This window comes from Passer montanus, unplaced genomic scaffold, assembly GCF_014805655.1.
Source record: "Passer montanus isolate IOZ18808 unplaced genomic scaffold, ASM1480565v1 scaffold218, whole genome shotgun sequence".
Classification (NCBI taxonomy): domain Eukaryota; kingdom Metazoa; phylum Chordata; class Aves; order Passeriformes; family Passeridae; genus Passer; species Passer montanus.
The window spans coordinates 303196-326001 of NW_024366792.1; the positions used below are offsets into that span (position 1 = coordinate 303196).

The 22806-nt window shown below is 41.2% G+C and overlaps 1 protein-coding gene across 4 annotated transcripts in view; it reads left to right on the plus strand.

The window, feature by feature from the left end:
* The window catches only part of PLPPR1 (phospholipid phosphatase related 1), a 118072-nt gene that overhangs the window by 78954 nt on the left and 16312 nt on the right, over positions 1–22806 (plus strand). For all 4 annotated transcript variants that reach the window (XM_039709582.1, XM_039709581.1, XM_039709580.1 and 1 more), the window contains 2 exons: positions 7511–7699; positions 18944–19076. In XM_039709582.1, coding sequence (XP_039565516.1) covers positions 7511–7699; positions 18944–19076 — 322 coding nt within the window. The remainder of the gene's footprint in view (positions 1–7510; positions 7700–18943; positions 19077–22806) is intronic.

Sequence of the window (22806 nt, forward strand, 5' to 3'; positions counted from 1 at the left end):
TGCTTTAACTGCACAGTTAGAGCTGGAGAAATCTGGATTCTTTATGTGGGTGAGCTCTTAGGTAACATTAAGCTATTACAGTGTACACCTCACCATTCTTCAAGGACCATTATATAAAAAAGAAGCTGAAAGAGTTTTTTACCAGATGTCAGTATTTTTAGAGGTCATGCTACTCTAACAAAACACCTGCTGAAATAAGTGCCTTAGGAAGACATGAAGTCCTTTTTTTTTTGTCTGAGCATGTTTTCTTCAGCCATACAAACTATACCTAATCCATACTTAATTGCTAAAATGGTGAAATAAGACAATAAGTTCATGAAATGGACTTGTAAAAGGCTTTGCAGAGACTGCTTTGATTTCTACACAGCTCCAGCTTCAAAAGCCTGTATGCCTTAATAAACCTCTCTGCCTCCACTGCCCAGCTTGTGCTTGCACTCTGAATGGACTTCAGAACTCCTGTAACAAAGCCACATCCTGTGTCAGGCTGCTGCAGACAGGGTTGCTGTGTGCCACAGTTGCATAAAAAAAACTGATTTCAGAATCAGTTATATAATGTCAGGGAGAGAGAACATCTTGAGGAGTGGCAGTGTAGAAAGACCACTGGATTTCATATTTAATCTGACAGTGTAAATTAAATGGCTATTCAGCATAATGAAATAATTCACTTGTATTTGTTTTACTGTTATGTGGAATTCTAATAGAGGTTCCTTTGGTCTCTGTCTCTTCTATTGTGCAAAATAATGTTGTAATGAATAGTCCTGTGTCTATTTTTTTTTCTTGTTGTTTTGCTGTATTTTGATAAAAAGGTGATTTGCTGCATTCAGTTTCTTGGCAATAATAAAAGCTTGTGCAGTCAGCCTGATCCTTAAAATCCATTACAAACATTAATTTGCTGCAGTTGCAAACTTCAGGAGCCTTTGCTGTCCAGTTCGTTTCTCTTTCCACAGACCTGGGAGTGCTGCGAAAGTGTGAAGGTGAAAACTTTAAAGTTGAATCACTTGTGATAAAATGGCACACAACAGATGCTTCACAAACTGCTGTAGACTGAGGCTTTTGTTGAACCCCTAAGGGTTCATCCTGCTAATTCCCATTAACAGATAATGGGGGACAAGCACCTGCCACCCTCACACCTCAGTGTGAAATTTCAGCTGCTGGCACATCTGGATCAGACGGGCTTCTAATATGGTAGTCTTCATCTTCTTTGTTATTTGTAAATACAAGTTTGTCTGAAGGCATGTTCAACATTTCCTTATCACTTGAGTACTCCAATGTCTGAAAATGTAGATCTTTCTTAAGACGTTGTAGTAGGTCTGTCAGAACAGATGATTTCAGGAGCCCTGAGGAGAATTCCCAGAGAGAATACTGTAAAAAGGCTTGGCAAAATAACTGTTTCAAGTCAAATTACCCAAATGCAGTATTTTCTGAGAGTCTGCAATTCTTCTGCCAGAAGGAAGATTGATTATTTAAGAAAACAAAATATAACTAAAATGTTGGGTTTTTTTTCTTTTTTGTCAGTTACAAGCACTATGAGCTGAAGGTTGGTTTACTAAGTAGAGATCAGCTGGCCACAACACATGTAAAAATATTGATCCAACATGAGTTTCTGAGGCCTCATCTTAATAAGGATACTTCAGGAAACAGACATGATACTTCTTAATTAGAGTTTTGATCTGCTTTTAGAAAGGCAGAAGTGGGTCTTTGAGTTTAATAATACATGTGATTTGTTCTGATTTGCTGTGCTTCTAACATTCCTCTGGTGCAGCTGCAAGACTGGAGTTCCCATCTCCAGGGTAAAATGGACTGTCTCCCTTGACAGAGAGACACCTGGACCCATCCCTGGGCAAAACAGTCTGGGATGCATAGTTCAAAATTTCTGATATTATCCTCTAGAGAGCACAGACACACCTTAACAATACCTTTCAGCAGTAACTTAGGAATTATTTCAGGACACACAGATGCCATTGCTGTTGGATGCTCCAGTGTGTCTGTTCCAAGAGTCATGCTCTCATCACCTCTCTCACCAAATTGTTTCAGGTTTTGCATAACAGTGGGTCATTAGAATTCAAGGAAAGGGGGAGGTAGAAATATGATCAAAATGGATGGAACTGTGAGCCACACCATGTGTGTCAAGGGTTGAAAACACTTCTGCAGGTTTGTAGTGCTCATGAAACTGTGGCAGTTTCAGTTAAAGTGAAAACCACTGAAATTTGCTGGAAATAAACTGAGCAAGGGCATCAATAGATATCTCAATGACTATCCACTAAGGAGCACCACATACAAAATACTGGTTTGACTTTTTCAGGAGGAATAAAAAAGTCAAATTTTATGTTGCCATTTGTGTGCAAGAACAGTTTTCCAGTTTTCAGTCATGCACATTAAAGGTGCTGTAAGATATATCATGAGCAGTCTGTGGGAAGGCTGATAAGCTGAAAGAATGTACCTATTTATGCATAAATAGCAGCAATACTAAGGGGTTTCAAGTGTACTTATATGGATTTGCAATGTCACTTATATAGTGGCAAAACACACAGCAAAAGGAGATTTTTGCTGTGGTTGTGTGCCTGTCTTACAGGGCAGACAGGTTGGATGGCTAAAGGGAGCACCAGACATTTTTCTAGCATCTTCCTTTTCTCCATAAGTTTCTTGCTCCTCTGTTAAGAATTCTGGGGAGTTTCCAGTCTAGGCTGATCAAAAATCTGTCTCCCACAGTGTCTTCCCTCTTCCAATATTGATCTCTGTCTTTTACAGCTTTATGCCACTTTCCCAAGTGGAGTTGCCCTCTTGGTTGCTTACTTGCAGAGCAGGGGTCTCTTTTCTGTGAGTAAAAAAAAAAAAAAATCTCCCATTTGTGGAGGATATGGGGAAGTGCTTTACAATGAATTATGAGAGTGCATACAGTGTGGGACTTCACTCCCACTACCTGAAAGTGCAATAATTTTATTTTGATGTTAGTGTTCTCTGAGTTTTGCTGTCAGAGACTCTATTATAGTGAAGAGGAGAATTTCTGGATGTACATGAGTACCCTAGAGTCAGTGTAACTAACTGTACTGCTTACTCCAGAGATTCCCTTTCTTTATACTCAGGACACATTCTTTCATTAATACCCGATTAACTCTACACCAAACAATCACCTGTTACTCAAAGAGGATTGCAAGACTTGCTTCATATTTCTTTAACATCGGAGAAGGTGATTTTTTGAATGCAGAGAATGCTCACAGGTTAAAGTGGAGAGCAAGGGTGTGCAGTGATGGAGGTCTGTAGGGGCAGAACCAGCGTGGACTCTTAGAGCAGGGCAGAATTTAATCGTGTGTCAAGGGATGGGTGTTATACACTATGTAATTAATCCATTTAAATGACTGAGGGAAAAACACATCCCAGTTGCTTAAGTCCAGCTTGTCAAGATTAATTTAAATTCAGCAGGGTTTTTTAAATGGGACTGAGTCAGACACACAATTTTTGTTAACACTATGAATGAGCTTCTACAGAATCGGGACCTCAGCATATGTATAATTGAGCCTTTTCATGTGCAGATTATTGACTAATCCAAAGAAATTTGGTCCAGAAGAAAGATAAATCTTGGCTCTGCCACAGACTCTGCTGTGACCTGAGGGCAGTCATTTTATCTCCTCAGCTTTTGTCCCCTCTCTGTAAAATGATGATAAGAGCATTTTCTTAACTTACAATGGAGCAGTGATGATAAATATTAAGGATTATGACATGGTTAAACACTGTGCTAATGGAGGCCATTAAGCACCTTAGACTTATTAGCAGCCTTCTATTCACTGGTTGCCTTTCTGAAGTTATTGAGCATTTCTAATTCTTCCCCAAGTAAACTCAAGGAAACGAGTTAATAAGGATTAATAAATAAACCCTCCAAAACGTTGGTGTTAAACTGCATTGTGTTTTCTAAATTACATAATGGGATGTTTTGTATCTTTAGTTTAAATCAGCCTACCTGTTCTTCTCTGCTTCCTTCAATGTTTGTAAATCTGAAAACAGGGTGAAAATTCTACAGAATCCAGGCCCACTGATTTGGACCCCAAAGTGCTCATAATCCAGGATGTCTACAGGGCAGCACTGCATCTGTTCTTTATCCCAGCATCCAGGGAAAGTTTATTGCCTTGCAGGAAACCCTCCTGTCTCTGACATCCCTGGTTCTGGCCAGTCTGACCCCTCCTTGCACTTGTCATCTCACTCATGTTAAACACACGTTAAATAGTTACCATCTGGAAAGGAAAAAGGGAAGACGGAACAAAAAGAAGTTTCTGTTTGCGTTTTGCTGAGAAGCTGCTTGAAGATGTGAATACTCAAGATGAGGCACAGGAAGTTGCCACACAGAAGTGGTTAGGTCTTCACTGACTGTACCAGCAGCAAAAATTTTACTCCTCTTTGTGGTAGTGGCTGACTGTGCTTTCTGTATCTGACATCATCCCTTGGGGTATGGTAAGGTCTGTTTAGCTGGAGGTCAAATTTCTGCTGCCTCCTGTTGCTGTTTCAGTGAGATGGTGGATGTCACCTACAGGATATGAAGTGTCCACAATTCAAATATTTTTTTACAGATTATATGTTTTTTGGGTTTTTTTTTTTTTGTTTGTTTGGTTTTTTTTTTTCTTTCTCAGAAGAACAAAACATAGAAGCACAATTCTGTGAACAGATTTGGATTCATTATTGAGGTGTCTTGAGACCAGGCTAGAAAGTGCCCCTGCCCATGGCAGGCAGATTGGAATAAATTGAGCTTTAAGGTCCATTCCCACCCAAATCATTCTGTGATCCTGTGATTTGTGATGTTCTAGGTCAATATCAATCTTGAGTCAGTCAGTCAAGAGCTGTAGTTTTACATGCAGTGGGGAGTTTTGTGCAGCACTGAGTCAGCATTCGACAAGGGAATGATCAAGGTTAGTTGTGGAACTGCTGTCTAGAGACTGCATTTGGGATAAGTGACATTTTCCTCCCCATATCAAAGCACCTTATTTTTTGAAAATTCTCTTTTCCATATGACACCCAGAGAAGGTTAAAAGTTAAGTAACCTGCTTTGTCTGATTCCCAGTAAGAGGAGAAAAACCAGTTGTCTGTTGTATAATTTTTTATTTATCATTTACTTGTGTTTGCCAGCTGGGGCTGGCAACCTGAACTATTTCTGGGAGTATGTTTGGGATAGGAGGGGTGGGTCAGATTGCTTTTGACTGCCCATATGAACTGGAACTGAGTTTAAAGACCTCTCTATACAAACATCCTGTAATCTCTATTGTGTTTATCTGGGCATGTCAGGTAGATGGTGATAGTGTCATTGCCTTTCTCTATGTTAATTAACAAAGCTGAGTTGCCCAGGTTGATCAGAAAATCTGTGGCTGCTCAAGGAGTTAAATTCAGATGTAAATTAACTCCTGTGTTCTTAGCTGTGGGACTGTGTTTGTATTCATCAAGGTTGCTGTGAAGATCTCTGGGGAATACACAGATAGCAGCATCTTGCTTTTATGTTTGTTAAAAAAAATTATTCTGGGCTGGTATGTGGTCTTGAAAATAATACATATACAAAATGAGATGGTTAATTTTAAAGGTAAAAAATCGGGAGTGGAATGTCACAACTATGGCTTCACTGTGACGTTCTTGTAAGTCTGTCTTACAAGTCTGTCTTACACAGGGGGCTTGTGAAGACTCTATCCTTGGAGATGTTCAGAAATCCATCTGGACATGGTCCTGGGCAACCAACTAAGGTGTCCCTGCTTGAGCAGAGGAGGGTGGACTAACTAATCCCCAGAGGTCCCTCCCCACCTCAACCACTTAGGGGTTCTTTGGTCTTCCACTTTCATCAATTACTAATCTGATTTCATTATTTTTTCTAATTTTAGTCCAGCTCTTATTCAAATATACAATAGCTTTAATGGCTGGTGTGTGCAGAGATGTGCCAGAGGAGTGCATTAATAGCTTCAAGAGTATCTTTGAGATGGAATTGCCAAAATTAATTTTCAGAGGTCTTACAATAATCTTGCAGCAATACAGTTTTCATGCAGAGTTCCTGAAGGCAAAATACTAAAACCAGGACCTGGTTATTCCACTTTTTTCTATGATGTGGCTAGATAACTTGTATAGTTATAATGACAAAAATAGTTGCATAGTGACATCTTCTGTAGTAGCGGCACTAGTCTCCATAAAGAGGATTTTTAATCAGATCCTGTAATCATAATTTTAAATCATAGGATTTGAGTTGGAAAGAACTTTCAGAGGCCAGCTAGTCCACTAGTCCACCCACTGTGCAATGAGCAGGAACACCTTCCACTAGACCAGGTTGCTCAAAGTGCAGTCCAACCTGACCTTGAATACTTCCAGAGATGGGGTATTCATCAACTCTCTGGGCAATCTGTGTCCTTTTTTACTACCTTTATTGTAAAATACATCATCCTTATGCCTACTACGAATCGACCCTCTTTTAGTTTTAAAACCATTACCTGTAAAAAAAACCAACCAACCAACCAAACAAACAAACAAACAAAAAAACCCAAAAAAACCCCAAAAAACCCAACATGAGTGAGTGAGTTATAAATCAATATTACTATTTTTGTCTTGGGTGGGGACTGTGATGTGAGATTTTCTTTGCAGTGTGGCAGAGGGAGAACAAGAATTAGTAAATCTGCTTATTTTCATGAGGTTCGGTTCAGGACACCTTTGGTGAGGTTGTGGTGACGGGTTGCTGAAACAGCATGGGAAGCTGGTACTGTGGATATAAACAAAAAAGTGAACTGCTGAGCTTCCAACCAACCCATTTAGGAGCCATGAAGTATGAAAAGAGAGACCAGAAAGGCTCCTTCCAGTTCATATCTGTGATACAAATGCAGCTTCAGACTCAAGCCAGTTTTTTCAAATTGGCTGTGGTGGAGTGGGTAAGTCAGGCAGTGCACTGAAGTCCCCACAGGTTGCTTGGAGATTTCCGAGTAGACTTCTAAAGCTTTACTCATAAAGAAGCAGCTCCAGGGAAAGGTGAGTGGCAGGAAAGAAGTCTTCCTCTGGCTGCGTGTTCATCTGGGACAGGCAGAGGGCTCGTCTCAATTAGCACAGCGTGCACGTTCTCCAGCACGAGCTTGCAGCTGCAGCGGGGAACTGTTTCGGCTTTAGCTTCCTCTGGGCTTTGTAACAATGCTTTCCCGCTCGCTGCCAGTGAGCACAGGTTTGAGCTGCGGCTGCTGCCGTCTCCGGCCCCGCTGCCATCGATCCCGCTGCGCTGACGCTCACAGGCCCTCTGCCAGCCCGGCTCCCGGCCCCCTGCGCGCCGCGCCGCGACCCGCTCCTATCCGAGACGTCCATTGGCGTCGTTCGCCAAAAGGTTTATGTAACAGATGTTGCAAAGCAGAGGCACGGAAACACACACACGCACACGCTCACACACCGTTATGGCAGGGGTTGTCAGAGTGACGGTGAAGGGAGGATGGTCCACAGGACTGGAGTAGCTCGCAGGCACAGCTGCATCTGTTCAAAAAGCAACTAACGCCTCTCTGTGACTATGCTTTATTTTCAGCTCGTCATCATGGCTGGGACTGTTCTGCTCGCCTACTACTTCGAATACACTGACACTTTTCAGGTGCATATCCAAGGTTTCTTCTGTCAGGATGGCAATTTGATGAAACCATACCCTGGGACAGAGGATGAGAGCTTCATTTCACCACTTGTGTTGTACTGTGTGCTGGCTTCAACTCCAACAGCGATTGTGAGTATGAGGAATTATCTGAAATCCCCATGACCGCTTCATAAATAATAACAATAGTCCTGTGATATCTTTGTCCCCTCGCCTCTCTGCTCGGCTGTAATTGATTTACACTTAGCAGGATCTCTGTTTTGCCTCAGACTAATATGATCTTCATCAGTTATCTCCAGAAGTAATTATTCTGAGGTAATCACAATGCAAGACTGAGGGTTAGAGCTTGTTAAGCCTTTTACAATAGCTTGCTTACTTTACTGATTAGTTGTGAATTTCCTGGGCTCCAGAGAGGCTTTAATGCAAAGGTTATGTATTACTGGAAATAAGAAAACAGGATAAAGCTGAAGTAAAATCCAGGTCAGATGTGCAGTATATCCAGGATTATTTCCTTCTGTATTAAAAGGACTGTTGAATGGCCTTAAAAGGCTTAGATGAGAAGGATGTTAAAGACAAAGAAAAATATGAATGATGTTTTATTTTTTTTAATAGTTTCTTTATTTCTGATAGTCACTAAACTTTTTTCTAAATCTGATTTTAGTCACTATTCAGCCAGTAAACTGCAATGTAGGTGTTCTATGCAGATAAAAATATTCAAGTAGAAGAGTACATACAATGCCAAACAATTTATTGCAGTCACTGGTTAGCAAAACTTTAGCCCTTTTCCATTTTACATACAGAAAGTTGCATATTTCACCAACAACCCCAGCTTTGCTGAATTTGTACTTACATTGATAAATTCCTTTCAGATTCTGTTTATGGACTTTTGTTTTATTTCCTTCTCTTTATTTCTTTCCTGTTAGTATTTGTTTCTTATACTAATTTTGCTTTTAATCCCTTTCAAAAATTTATTAAAGCTGTACATTATGTATTTATTTTTAAATAGTGAGTGCTTCACCATAGTCTGTTTTAAGTTTTGTTCTGAAGTAATTTTAGTGCTTCCAATCATGTTCCTGTCACAGAATGTGGTAAGAAGTGTGAAAGGGATCTGCAGAAGAGGCTATAGGTTTTGGTACAGGGCACTTTCTGAAGAAAACCAGATGTTTTGAAGTGGATTACATCATAAGTTTATTAAAAACATCTGCAGTAACAGAGTTATTTTATGTAGTGGATGTTGTTGCATGTCAAGGCTTTCATTTTACTTTCTGCTGCAATGATAGATTATTTGAAAATTAAAAAAAACCCGACCTTTTTGTAAAGGTAGATGGTGGGTCACAGCCATGCCTTGATTCCAGTGCCATGACATTAGTGGGTGGTTTGTCCCTTGATTACTGATACAGTGTTGGGTAATGAGTGTTGCTCTTTATTTGGATCTTCTGTTTAAATCCTTGCTCTGCCAAAATATTATGCTAACCTTTCAAGTTTTGCTGCCCTGGATCAGCATTTTCTTTGCTTTTTAGTAACCAAGAAGCTTTTCTTACTATTCTTTATGAAAATCTGAGTTGGAATCTTGACTTGGAAGTGCTGGGTTAATGGTCAGACTTCATGATCTTAAAGCCTTTTTCCAACATGAGAAGTTCTGTGATCCTTTGAAGAGTGTTTTATTTGTAGTTTGCGTAGCCCATGTTAAACACAAAGACTGAAAGGCTGTCATGAATGCCAGGTAAGGTTGTTGGGTGATGAAGAGACTTTCAGCAGTGTGCTGTGTGGAGTTTGACTCTGTGAGTTAACCCATCCCATGCAAACTGTGCAGAAATGCTAGCTTGGGTCCACAAGGACGGTCATCACCCTGGGTGAATGGATTCAGAGCTGATTTAACTGGTAAACTCTGCCTTTTGGGCTGTGCTGTACTGTTGCACTGGACACATTGCTCCACACAGAAAAGACATGGTCAGGGTCAGCACAGGGCTCTTGGCACTGTCCTTAGCACCAGTAATCTCTAGATACAACCTCAAGGAGACAGCAGGTCAAATTTCCCTGGCAAAGCATTTTTATATCCACTTTTAATGCAGTATTTATTAATGCATTGTTTAATCAAATTTTTAAATCAGTTGTATTGTTATATTGTACTATTAATACATAATTCAATTATTTAATGTTCTGTTACTTAATATTGGGTTAATCTTCAACCAGGGCATATGTCAGAGGTTTTTCTGTCCTCCTGACTGGTGCTCATCACAAGGTCTATATAGGAGTAGCTTAATTTTATTTCTCATTCCCACCTTTTCCTGAGAGTCCTTCTTCTCTTTGCACAGTATTTTCACACTTTTCTTTGGCTTGTAGCTGATTCTGCAGACCAAATTTTGGCAATGGTCATCAATAAAAAGTTTATAAATGAGACAGAAAGCAAGCTCAGATTCTCCCTAAACTCTGTATTGCACTTCCCTGCTGGTTAGTCCACTCAGAATGTGCATATCCTCATCTGCCATCCTGTACCCAAATGGGTGCTGCCTCTCACTCAGCCTGCTCACAGCCTGGGAAGAGATATTTGATACAATCAAATGTCAGGTATTTCAGTGCAAGGAGCAAATGCAGCCATTCCTATTTATTCCGTGACAATTTGTACTCTTTAGAAAAACCCTCCAAAATCCTCTACACAAACAAAAGAACCCACACATCTGTGCATCGTGGGAGGCAGCACTGTGTGCATTCACTGTCACTTAAGTTGCAGGTTCACGCCCTACACTTTGCTCTCAGGAGGAATCACCAACATTGTGCAGCTCCCCCACCAAGGCATGGCTTAAGTCAAAGGTAATGCCATTACCTTTGCAATTACTTGTTTTTCCTCTGCACAACACTTACTGCTTCACTTCCTAATGGCAGAACGTTTGATTTGGAAAATGGTTGGTTTGATGTGGCAGCAAATTTGATCTGTGTTGCTTTCATATTACCACTGTCCTGACACGTTGTGACATGAGACGAGTGGTTATTGGTGGAAGCTAGCAGCAATAAGATACAAGCTCATAATAAAATCTAAAAAGGCTTCTGGAGCTGTGGTAGGTATCCCAGGGATCTGTACAAACTCCCTCATCTGAGACACAAGAAGCATTAAGTGCAGTCCTGTGTGCATGGGTCTGGGGAGGACTCAAAGCCATGATTTCAGCACAGCTTTGAGGTGTTACAGTGCTTGCAAGCCAAAAGGGAACATCTTTGTGAACTTAATGGAATATCTTTGTGTCTCTGTCATTTGGCTACAACACTGGGCATGGGGAAAACAAATGCATGTGTTTTATTTCTGAGAGCACTTTGCAGAAATGCTGCTGTGGATTGGTACCACTGTATCTGCATGTCCCTGCACTTTTAGTGGAAAAATAAATGTGACTGGCCTGGTTTTATGCAGTTTTATTCATTTTGAAACATTTCTCTAAAAATATTCTGGGATGACTCCACCACATTCATCAGTGTCCCTGAAGACTAGCTTTCCCTGTTATGAGGTTACTGCAAAGCAGCCAATTCCCCAGCTGGCACTGAACAATCCTTCCAGAGTTCAGCGCTGCTGCATGCTCTGCTCCATCCAATGTGATTTATTTACCCACCCGAGAGAAGCAGAGAGGCTTAGGAACTGAGCCAGCTCACTGAAATGAATACTGAACAGCGGCAGAAGCTTCAAGGGCACTGTTCTCACTGTTCTTCATTACCTTAAAGTGAATAGAAAGTGCCATTACCATTTTCACACAGACTTTGGTTTCTTTCCTTCTGTTTGCAGGTGGGAAGTAGCAGCCTAGATGTAATCTGTTAACTGCCCAGTGCTATTAGTTTGTGCAAAGGAGTATTTGTCTTCAGATAATGTTGAAATCAGTCAAACAAAACCAGTCTGATTGTGAATTAGAAGCTGAATTACAGTATTGATCTGAAGTAGAAGGAAATTGTTCCAACTTCTCTCAACAATCTGCACTTATCTCTCAAACTTCAGAAACATCCTTCTTCTTGATGGTTCTATTGTGTCTTGATTCCTTGGCTTAGGCTTAGCACAGCCATGTTATTACAGTGATTTATTTCTGTGAGAGGCCAGGGAACCTCTGTCTGTCGTGGCTGAATCCCCTGTGGCTGCTCAGCATCAGACGCCAGGAAAACCAAGAACATCTGACTCAGCTCAGAGCTCTGCTACAGCAGCTCCTTCCTGGCTTCTCCAGGCAGGAATCACCAGGCTCTGCTGGCAATGGTGCTGCCAGAAGGCACAGACTGCTGGGCCACAGCCTTCTGCCCACCACGCTTCACCCTGTGCTGGCACAGGCGACTGTGTCCTCTGCCAGTGTGACTTGCCTTCCTCTCCTGGACTCTTGCCAGGGCTTCTGAGGTGGTGAATGAGGAGCTGGCTTACAAAGGAGAGAGGCAAAGGTGTGCCCTGTGTAAATGTTTATATTCTGCTGTTTGCCCACCATTCTGGAAGAATTAATACACTTTCTTGCTTTGGTGCAACACTTTGAGGCGCTTCTGACAGTGTCTCTGGGACCCTGTGGTGGTCCCAGCCACGGGCCAGTTTGTGAGGAGCAATGCAGGGTTGTGGAAAATGTGTATTCTCTTCATTAGAACTTCAATATAATTATTTTAGACACTTTTACCACAGTGTATTACATTTTTGAGCACAACTCTTAAGACAGTTTTGGGTTTTGAGCAGACTAGAATATAAATTGTGTATTTCAACCCTTTTGACTTAAAATAAAAAAGAGAAACAAAACAACAAAGCAATTTTCTTGTTCTGGAAAAGTGCTTGCAACTGTTCTTTGCTATTTTTTTTCATTCAACAACAACAATCACCCACTCCAAAACAGAATGAGGTGAGTAATTGAATGCAGATTAAACCCATTGTGTTTCTAGCCTTGGAAAATTAGAAGTGAGCTGTCATTGCAACATTCCACTGAAGACACTGTTTCATTGCCTTGTATAGTTTTGCAAAATATAGTATTGATTCCTGGGTCCTGAGAACACCATCCAGGGTGTGATGAACAAGAGAGGGTCTGAGGGAGCTCTCAGCTGGTCCCTGTCCTCAGGAATATCAATGATAGTGATCTTATCAGGAAAAACCTCTGCCTGCCCAGCCAGGCTTGGGTCAGGACCCTGTCTGTGGATCACAGCAGAAATCCTGTGTCCTGGGGAGGGTGTTGAGGCAGACCTCAGCCACCCTTTGCCTTCTGAGGTGCCCTTTCCCAATACAAATGTTGCTAAGTGTTCACCACCTGGGTTTGACCATCGAGTGTCTCAGTTTCACAGCGTCAATACTGGGTCCTGAGTGTAGCAGATACGATGGCAGATCAATATTCCTCAGGGTCTAAGGCTAAATGTGAGGGAGATCTAAGGAATTAAGGAATTCTCAGCAGTAAGAGAAAGTCAATATAAGCCATGTTCTTAGTGGGGACTGTGGAGAAGAGGGAAAGAGACTGTTCAGATCACAAGAGGCAACCTTGCAAGGGACACTAGCTTCAAAACCTGAAATGGATTAAAAATTAGGCAAACTTTAACAATGAGAATAGGCAAACATTGAAGTAGAGGCTGTGGGTTCTCCATTCTTGAAGTCATGAGCTGCCGCATGGAGCCTGAAGAACATCCCTATCCTGACTGCAGCTGTTCTAATAGAAATCTCAGAGACACCACAGTGCAAAAGGGCAGAACTGCTTTTGGTCCTGCTCAAGCCAGTGCTGATGAAACACCCTCTGGAACATTTTGCAAAGGTCACCTTTTGCTGAAGGGTCCTGCTTCTGCCAGGAAGAGTGTGTGGAGTCATGCTGAAACTGGCTGATTGATGTTGGGAGCCCCACAACCCTCATCTACTGCTATTCTCTGTTTTCAAGCACTCTGCATGCAGCTTGTCTCACAGACAGTGCCTTTCTCATATCCTCTCCTCCCCTTGGCTGCTGTTTGAATGCTGGAGACTTGATTAATTTGGTTCTTTATATTTGTGACATTAAAAATGCAGCCATGTGCATCCTTGCACAGGATTTGGGAAATGTTATATGGCTTGCTGAAACCTGCCCAGACCCAAGAGCAATGATATCCCAAGATCTAAGTTCAGTTTTGTTTGCTGCAGAGATTTTTGTGTGTTGCAGCATGTTCCCTGGGTGTGGTTTCAGTGCAGAAAGTGGCATTAAAAAAGACTGACTGTGTCACAAGGGTGCTATTAGAGTAAACAAGTTGAAGAATTTAAAAGCTTGCAGAAGTCAGAATAATGTTAATTTAATACCTAGGAAAGACAGATAGGTCATGTCCACACTTCACATGATTCTCCCTAATATGGGAACTCCGTTGTCTTCCTGGGATGGGAAATAACATCACTTGTACTTTTTCATGAAAAGCAACAGAAGGAACTAACTTTCACAGAGAGACAGACTTGAGGCAGTCCCAAACTGTGGGCACAGTGGTGCATCCTGCATCTCTCCCATGTACCTTGGCTGGTGCTCTTCCTTCTTTAACTGTGTGAAATTGCAGCTGAAATTAAGACAGTGGGAACTTCTGCACAACCCCAGTGTTCACTGGAAGTGTGAAAAATTACAAAAATGGTGTTTTTACATTTGTTGTGAGTGAGTGAGTGAGTGAGTGAGTGAGTGAGTGAGTGAGTGAGTGAGTGAGTGAGTGAAGGGGAGGCAGGAGGGCTGTGAGTGTCACCAAAACTGCAGGAAAAACAAAAACTCTCCAACAACATTTTGTGTTAGAGAATCAAGGCATTACTTTATTTCTGACTGGGATGTTGTTCTGCCCAGGATGTGCAACAGAAATAACTTCATCCTCATGTAGGCCAAGTGTGCAGAGAAAATCATTCCATGCCACACGTATTTTATGATATTTTTCACAAACTTTATATAGTCAAAACCCATAGATATTCCTTGCTTTAATGTTCATTGGTTATATAGTTCTTAGTCTTTGGTTTCCTATTACTTACAGATATTTTTACCTTTGGTGCTAAGTAGGTCCTTGTTCTTCTCTCTCCTGCAGACCAGGGTTGTTGTTTGGAGTTAATGGTCTATTAATGGCACTTGCTGGCCACTGATGGCTGTTACCTTTGGTGTATCTTCTGTTCTCTTCCCAGTCTGTAGAGATTTTAAGTTCATCAGACCTTCACTTGGTGGAATGATGTCCTAAAGGAAAGAGGAAATAAACCCTTATTCCCTTCCCTTGGGACAAAGGTGAACATCTGTTGGACTGGATGATATCAAAGGTCTTTTCCAAGCTAGTTTAATTCTGTGATCCTGTGAAAAATGAACAAAGTTATAAAAAAAATATATCATTAGGATATTTTCCAACATGGGATGCAGCCTCTGCCAGCAGCAGTGGGACGGCAAGGAGTCACTCAGGGCAGATCTCACTGGAGAAAGGTGAGCAGCTGGAGTTGCAGTGAATCTGTAGTGGGTTTTCAAAGGGAAGAAAACAGAGGTGAGACTGGGGCAGCATGACTGAAGCACAGGAGGAACCAGATTGTGGCACTTTACATGGATAGGAGTTTGGAGAAACATGACTAAGGAGAAATACTTTGGCTACTGGAGAAGTAAACAAAAGCATGGCAGGGGAATGAAGAAGGGATGCAGTCCTCACCTCTGCTACAGCATTTGAACTGAAGTACAAGACCAATGTCCTGTACTGAGAAAAACTGATAAAAGGAGCAAAGGGGGGCCAAAAGCTGGGCCCATCTGTGCCTGTCAGCACCATCAATAATTATTCTTCTAAATTTAATACAACCCTTCAAATCAGCTCCTCAACCTTGCCCCACTGCACAATTACTGCAGGACAGCAGCTCCAATATCCCACTGTTCTGCAACCTCCTCTTGGTTGTACCAGAGAGACATTCCTGCATAGTTTATTTTAGTTCATCCTCACAGAAACAGGTCTTCTTGATGTTCACTTTTTTTTTTTTAAACAAAGTTGTACAAATGATGCTTTGTGTGAGCTTCTCAGAAAGTGCTATGGGAAAAAAAAAAGATGCCACGTCCTTTTAAAAGCAATACTTCCATTATTTTGTTGATTAAATTGATAATTAAATTTACGAACTGTCAGTAATCTGTACAGGAGTGCAGAGAGTATCAGGCACTAATGCTGTGCTGAGAACTTGAAAGGGGAAGATGAGACATTTCACTGTCTGAAAATGTCAGCTGAAGGACTATCATGGATAAAAGACTGTTGAAGAGGAAAATGGACAGATAATTTTATCATCTGCTGGGTCAGGATGAGCCAGGAAATAAGTAAAGTGTGTGCAGCAGAGGGCTTTGAGAGCTGAACATTGAGGGGCAAATATTTGGTGACACTGCCAGTAATGGGAAGGCAGGGAAAATTGAAGAAGTTTTCTCACTGGAGAGGTTGAAATCAGCAGAGGAAAAATGCCTGCTGAGTAGGTAATTCTAATCATACTGGGGCTTTGGGTCATCCTTGTATTTTTATCTGGTAGTCATAGGAAATGGAATGTGAGCAAGAGTTCTCAAGCAATATGTCCTCAGTGTAGATGAGCTGCTATTTTATTCAGGAAACCAAGAACAAAAACACATTCAGGGCACTACCTTTGCTTCCCTATTACCTACACCATGCCAGACTGCAGATCACTTATGCTTTCAATCCAGTGCAATTTTCCTGACATTTCTAGTGCCTAATAAAGCCAGTATGATACAGAAGTTCATTAGCCTTGCATTGTTTTCCCAAACAGAAATAAAAGCGGTTTGCTTGCTGTTTTGTTTTTCAACCCATATTTAGATGTGAGCTATAGAACTGATTGGTAACCATTCCTGAAGTGCTGATTCTGTTTTGGCAGGAGCTGAGGTACTCAGTAGTGCTGGTGATTGATTCTGGGAGGCCAGCTGGACAACTTGGCTGGATGTGGACCCTGCTCATGCAGCATCATCAGGGTTTAAATCACAAGAATCACTGGAGTTACTTGATTTCGAAATGCCTGGGGGGAAAAAACAAAAACCAAAAACAAAACAAACAAGTTCTTTGAGAGCTATTCAGACCACATTCAACTGCACACAGACAGATTAGCTTTCAGAATCAGGTGTCCAATTGCCCACTGAATTTTTTGGAAACATCAAGGCTGACTTTCTAGAGAGCCCATATTAAGCATATTAGAAAACAAATTTCAGCAACTAAATTTAGTGCCAGAGATGACATGACAAGAATGGTCCAGTTACATTGAATCACTTTGTATCTCCACACAAACACAGCTTTATTGCCATATATCTAAACTCTGCATTAAACCAAAGGCAGTATTCATTTTTAAAAATCAAATTTTGAACTGCTGTAGGAAATCTGGGATAATTCTGCTTAAATCAGTGGAATGGAACTGAACAGATTTATAACCTGGCAACATTTACTCCTAAATCTAAGTGGAACTAATCTATACACATGGGAGTTGCTAGGAGTATGCCAGACAGCTAGATTTATAGAAACAAAGATGGGGATTGAAGCTGGAAAATACTCCATTAACTTCTGATGTAAAGGAACTTTAAAAATGGATGTATAGTTACAGGAGGACTGTTAGTATGTTTTATGACTAAGTCTCTCATGTTTGAAAAGTTTAGGATGTTTTAAAGTCGAGTAGCCCCTGTGTTCGCAGTGTGGGATTCCCTCAGGGTGTGAATCGTCTTTCAGTGTGTGTGTACAGCCCCGAGCAGACAGAGAGCCAAAGCAGTAATTCAAACTTCTGAACATTGTAATAACTCAAATAATAAACGGGTTGAAACAGAGTGTCACTTTCAAACTGCTTTAGTGCAGATGGTCTTTTTCTTAATTCCCAGCCCCATCGTTAGTGAGCTGAGCTTATTGAACTGCTTGCCAATTCTGTTAAGAGCAGATGGAGTGAAACGGGATAAAGGCAATATTTCAGTGCAGCTCCCATGCATCAGCTCCCCTCCAGATGCCGTTATCGACATGCATTTTACAGCTCCACAGCTCTTGCCATCAGTGGGTAGAATTATAAAGAGGTTGAGCATACTTGGCTTGAATGTCAATAATCAATAAGGACACTCATCTGGCTTAATAAGGATAAATTGTTGCCCTTGAAACAACTCACCATTCCAGCAGTCAGAGTGAACTAAGGTGACTTCCTTGACATTTATACTAACTCTGGGTGTCTGTGCCACCCTGTGTGTGTGTACACAAACACTTCTGTTATGTATTTCTCTGACTATTCCCTAACACTATGGATTCTCTTGTGTATGTCCTGCAATAATGCATTAAATTAATAATCTCGAGTGCTTCCCCTTAAAAGCTAAGCTCTTCCACATCAGGCAGTTGTTTTTTAGGTTTTTTTAAAGACTTAATTACAAACTCTGTCTTTCTAAAAGGGTCCCAGTTTCCCTTTCTAAAGCCTGCTGACAGAACATGATAGGTGATATTTTCAGAGGTTCCTGCTGTGTGTGGATCATCCTTGCCTCTAAAGCCTGTGATTAAATTCTGTCCAGCTTTAGTGAGGGTAGATAGGCCTCAGTGCAACGGAACTAAATTAGTTCTAAGTGCTTAAGAAATGATCCTACTCCTGTGGGAAGCAGCTATTACATTTCTAGAAAGCATGAATGTTCAGATCATACAAAATATATGTAATACATAAGCACAGGTAACATTATGATCAGTGGTTGTGTGGAGACTTCATTTTTGATAACAGAACATTTAGATGAATATTGCTCTTTTTCACAGTGTTTTAATTGCTACCACCATTTCTGGTCTGTTATTGCCAAAAGTCCTTGGTTGGTTCCACAGCCATCCAGCTATCAGTGTTTCAGACATACACATTACCCTCTTATCTTCTGGGAATTGAGAGCTCAAAAGGATCTCACTTTGAACCTGTGTTCTGAGGGTCACAAGAGAGTGGGCTGCAGTTATGGTAATCTTCTACCCTGGGCACAATTCAAGTTGGTAGCTTTTTTTGAAAGTACAACAACAAAAATATTATTTCACTTGGGTTATTATTTGCACAAGAAAAATAAGTTTCCAAGGCTGTCAGTGAAAAAACAAATCCTCATTAGACAGCAGAGTTTCTGGGAACAGACAGTGTCTCTGATATGCTCAAGAAGGGCTTAGTCCAGGTGCAGCTTATCAAGGCCAAGAATTAATGAGCATTTCTCAGCTCATAGTGCAGCCAGGGGAGGGGGGAGAGATGCACCCCCACAATCTTCCCCATGAGTGAAGTCAGCTTCTCTGGGTCTCTCTACCACTGAGTGCAGGAATGATCCTCCCGAGGGTGGGAGCTGGGTGTGTGTCAGTCATGCTGAGCCCCACAGTGCAAGTGCAGTGTCCCCAAAACAGGGCTGTGTAGCGCTGTCTGTGAGCTGGAACTAGACACCCAGGTTTCAATGTTTGCTCATGTCATTTTTAACCTTCTGTTTCTTTCCCTTTCCTTGGCAGATTTTTATTGGTGAGATATCCATGTATTTCATAAAGTCAACCCGAGAAACCCTCATTATTCAAGAGAAAACTATTTTGACTGGAGAGTGCTGTTACCTGAATCCACTGCTTCGAAGAATAATACGTTTTATAGGTAAGCATCCTGTGCACTGCAAGCTTGGACCCTGCTTGCAGCAAACCAGGATGAAACATGCTGACAAAGTACATCACAAAATTAATTAAGCTGTGAAATCTTTGCAGGCATCTTCCACCTTAGAGGGATAGTCCCCTCAGGATTTCCAAGGTAACTTTCAAAATTTGCCATATCATGCTGGCTGGAGCTGGTTTAGATCATATTCTGCTGAGCTTAATGCTTTTTTGAGACCCTTAAAGAAAGGTTTTACCAATCAAATCCTTATATGAATAAATTCATCATTGCTAGTTTATGTGAGCTACCCATTTTAGTTAAAAATTTGTCCTCACCAGCTCATCTATCTGACATTTTTCTTTTCAGCTCTAATTTCAACATCCATAGCTCTGCCACATAATCTTCAGCTGAGCACAACGTAAAAAAGCCCAGAGCTCACTTCAAAATAATAATATTATTTTCATTGTATTTGCTTTTTCTTAGAGCTTTCATTGAGTTAATTGCTGAGAAATGAAGTTCTGTCATTAAACCATTAGGAGGTTGCTTTTTATGGTGCTTGCAAACCGCTTTACCTTCTTCACCCTGTTGATGAGTCCCCAGTTCATGCGTGCGATGGGATGTCTGGCTGATGGCATGGGCCAGTGGCTCTTCAGAATGCTCCCCAGTGGCCAAGAGGGGCTTTGCCATCACTGCACTGCCCTCCTTGTGCACTCTCAGAAGTGAAGCACCTTCACACACTGCCTCTCACAGGGAGAGAGCTGAGGCCAGATTCATGGTCTGACAACAAGCAGTGGTGGGGGGAAAGCTGAAATTATCTGGGGTGCTTCTTCCCTGTCACTGCTTAATTTCTGAGCTTTACCTGGAATGAAAATGTCTGCTGCGGCTGTGGCAGGTGTTTTGTTGCTTCCATGGAGCACATCCCTGGCTGCAAGCAGGGATACTTCCTCAGAGCACAGAGTTGAAGGTGCTAGCATATATGTCATCAGCAAAGGTATGATGCAAAGGAGGAAGAACCATGGTTTTCCTTCTCCTTCAGTTCTCTCAGTGCCTCCTGCTTTATGCATGGAAGGTAGGGAGTGAAATGTACATTCTGCCACTATGGAGGTGGAAGCAAATCATGTGTGTTTTGTTACTTGGACCTGGTCTGTGTGCTGCTTTGGTGAACAGAAAGACACAGAAATGCAGTTAAAAGTAAAACACCCTTGAACTTCACATAACCTCCAGGATATATTGATGGACAGCCAACTGCCATTAAGAGAGATGCAGGGTACCACTGTCCACTGGGCCACTCAGGGCTTTTCGACTGTTCCAGCACATTTGGCATGTTGCAAAGTCCCAATCAAGCACTCTGGCCTGCGGGGTCAACATTAGAGTCTTTAGATCATGGAGGCTAAGTTCTTGCTCAGTATGTTTTCTTATAGTTAGCTTTATTCTTAAGTGTGCTGTTGTTTCTCTTCTGACGGAAGAGAAGGGAGTAGCAATGATACAGTGGACTTTAAAGAGTAGTGGGACATAAACCATGCTAGGGAAATGAATCTTGGCTTTGCAGCTGTGTTTGTTTTCCTGAGAAAAATGAAGATAATATTATTAGAAAAGGCTTGAAGTCTTTGCCTTGTCTTAAACAACACTGTGTGCTTGTTTTCTTCTGAAACCTTTTCCCTGTCTCTGCAGTGAAATGAGGGAAATAGAATTTGTTGGATGAAATAATTTATGAAAGGAACTGAAGATAACTGCATGTTTTTCATTTTGCATTTCACCTGTCCTTTGGAAACATGACATGGGCTGAGCAGCTGTACTCTGTGCCTGAATAGTCCAGGGAAGTTAGGTCCATACTTAGCCCACTCCAAAATGAAGCTTCCCAGGTGCTTGGCTGTGCAAAGATGACTAGGTTGCTTGTACATGGATTTCTCTGTGTGTGCCTTCTCTTGATAAACTTTAGCGCCAAAAGTTACAGAGCTGATTAACTAAGTTCTCTTGCAAGTAAGTTCTCTTCCTTAGCAAGCAGTCTGGCTTGTTGAAAAAAAAAAAAAAAAAGTTTGCTGCCAATTTAGTTTTGGTACCCAGAGGTTTGAGCAAGTCTTAATAAGTACCTGCAAAAAGCAGTTACTTAACTACTTAGAAAATTGCCTTGTAAGGCATTACTGTTTATATTATTCAAAAGGACAAGAAAAATCCTGCAATGTGTCTAGGTTCTCATGTGTCAGGGAAAATGAACACTACTGTCTGACCCTGCAAGGCACAGAATGGAGAACCTTGAGAGTTGCCGGTCCCAAATTTTAGGAGTGCAAAAAGGCTTTTTCTCTACCCTCCCCTAACTTTGTAATGGAGTTGCATTACGTGTAACTGGGAAGAGATAGGATTTTAAGAATTGTAGCCTAAATGTGCTTTCCACAAAACAAGCAGAAAGCTGTAGATACTTCACTGAATGTTCATTTATATTTTGCAAGGAAAGAGATGCAAAAAGGGAAACTTTAAGCCATCTTTTGGGCCTGTGAAATATAAAGACTCTTGTAATGCAATCTCCATTGGATCTTCTCGTTGCTAGATTTGAGCTTTTCTGCTCTTTCTTTTCCTTCATGTATACAGAATTAAGGACTTTTTTGCACTTTGAAAGCAGAGCAAAACAAAAAACCTACAGCTTTTCCGGAATGCTAACAAAGCCCCATGTTTCTTCTCTGTTTTTTTCCTATCTTGTTTACTGTGCTCTCTGTTGATTCTCTCCTTGTTTTCCTCAAGGTCTCAGCACACACCTGTTTCTAAGAGCCTCCCTTCCTGAGTTTAGTTGAGACTCTGAATGTTGAGCTTTGTATTAAATCTTTCCCTTATTCTTTGTCTACATGAAGCAGAGCCACAATTTCTTCTTGCTTCCCGGCCCAGACACGAATCCTTCATGCTGATTGACATTTGCTTTTGTGGCAAAAGACTGCCTCTCGCCCTTCTGCAGTGTGTATCAAGTCCTGTATCACAGCCTAGATTGGTGAAACCTGCTATGTTCCCTGTATTTAGAAAACCACTTTCTTTATCAGTGAAAAAAAGCTTGCTTAGCTTGGAAACATCAGACTTTGATGTATGCTTCAATTTTTTCAATCTTCCTCTTTATCTTTTACAGCTGCTTTCACAGACTTTTTTTTAAAGGTTTTGAGGTCAAACTAGTGGTGTGCAATTCTTCAGAATTTTTTTTTTCTAATATATTGCTGCTGCACTGCTTTACTTTAGGCACATCCTCTCCCCTCCCTCCTCTCCCCACCCTTCTCAGCAGTTGTGTCATCAATTTTTGATGCCAAAACTTGCTATTTATCTGATGAACCTTTGAGAAACTAATTGATAAGGGTGGCTGTTTCCTGGGTCTTTGCCTCTTCTCCCTGTCTCCCAACTTGAGCATACACAGCCTTTTGTATATTTATTCATTCTGTCTTGTAATTTCACATTCAGCACTTTGTTAACATCATTCCACCTTGCATTTGCATCTGTGTTCTACTTAATCCTTTGTATTGCAAATAGAGGCTATAAAATATTTTAGTGAATGTTTTGAGTTAAGGTTTTAGTCTTTTATGTGCAGCTGCTATCATACCCCCAGGATCAGGGACTCAGACCTCCCTGACCCAGTCTAACAGGGTGAGTATGGTATGTATTGTGCTGCATTATATTAGGTTTCTAATCCATGTGATTAAGTTGTCTACCTGCAAAGCCCTGATAACATGCAAGTAGCCCCTTTCTGGTTCATATATCTAGAAAT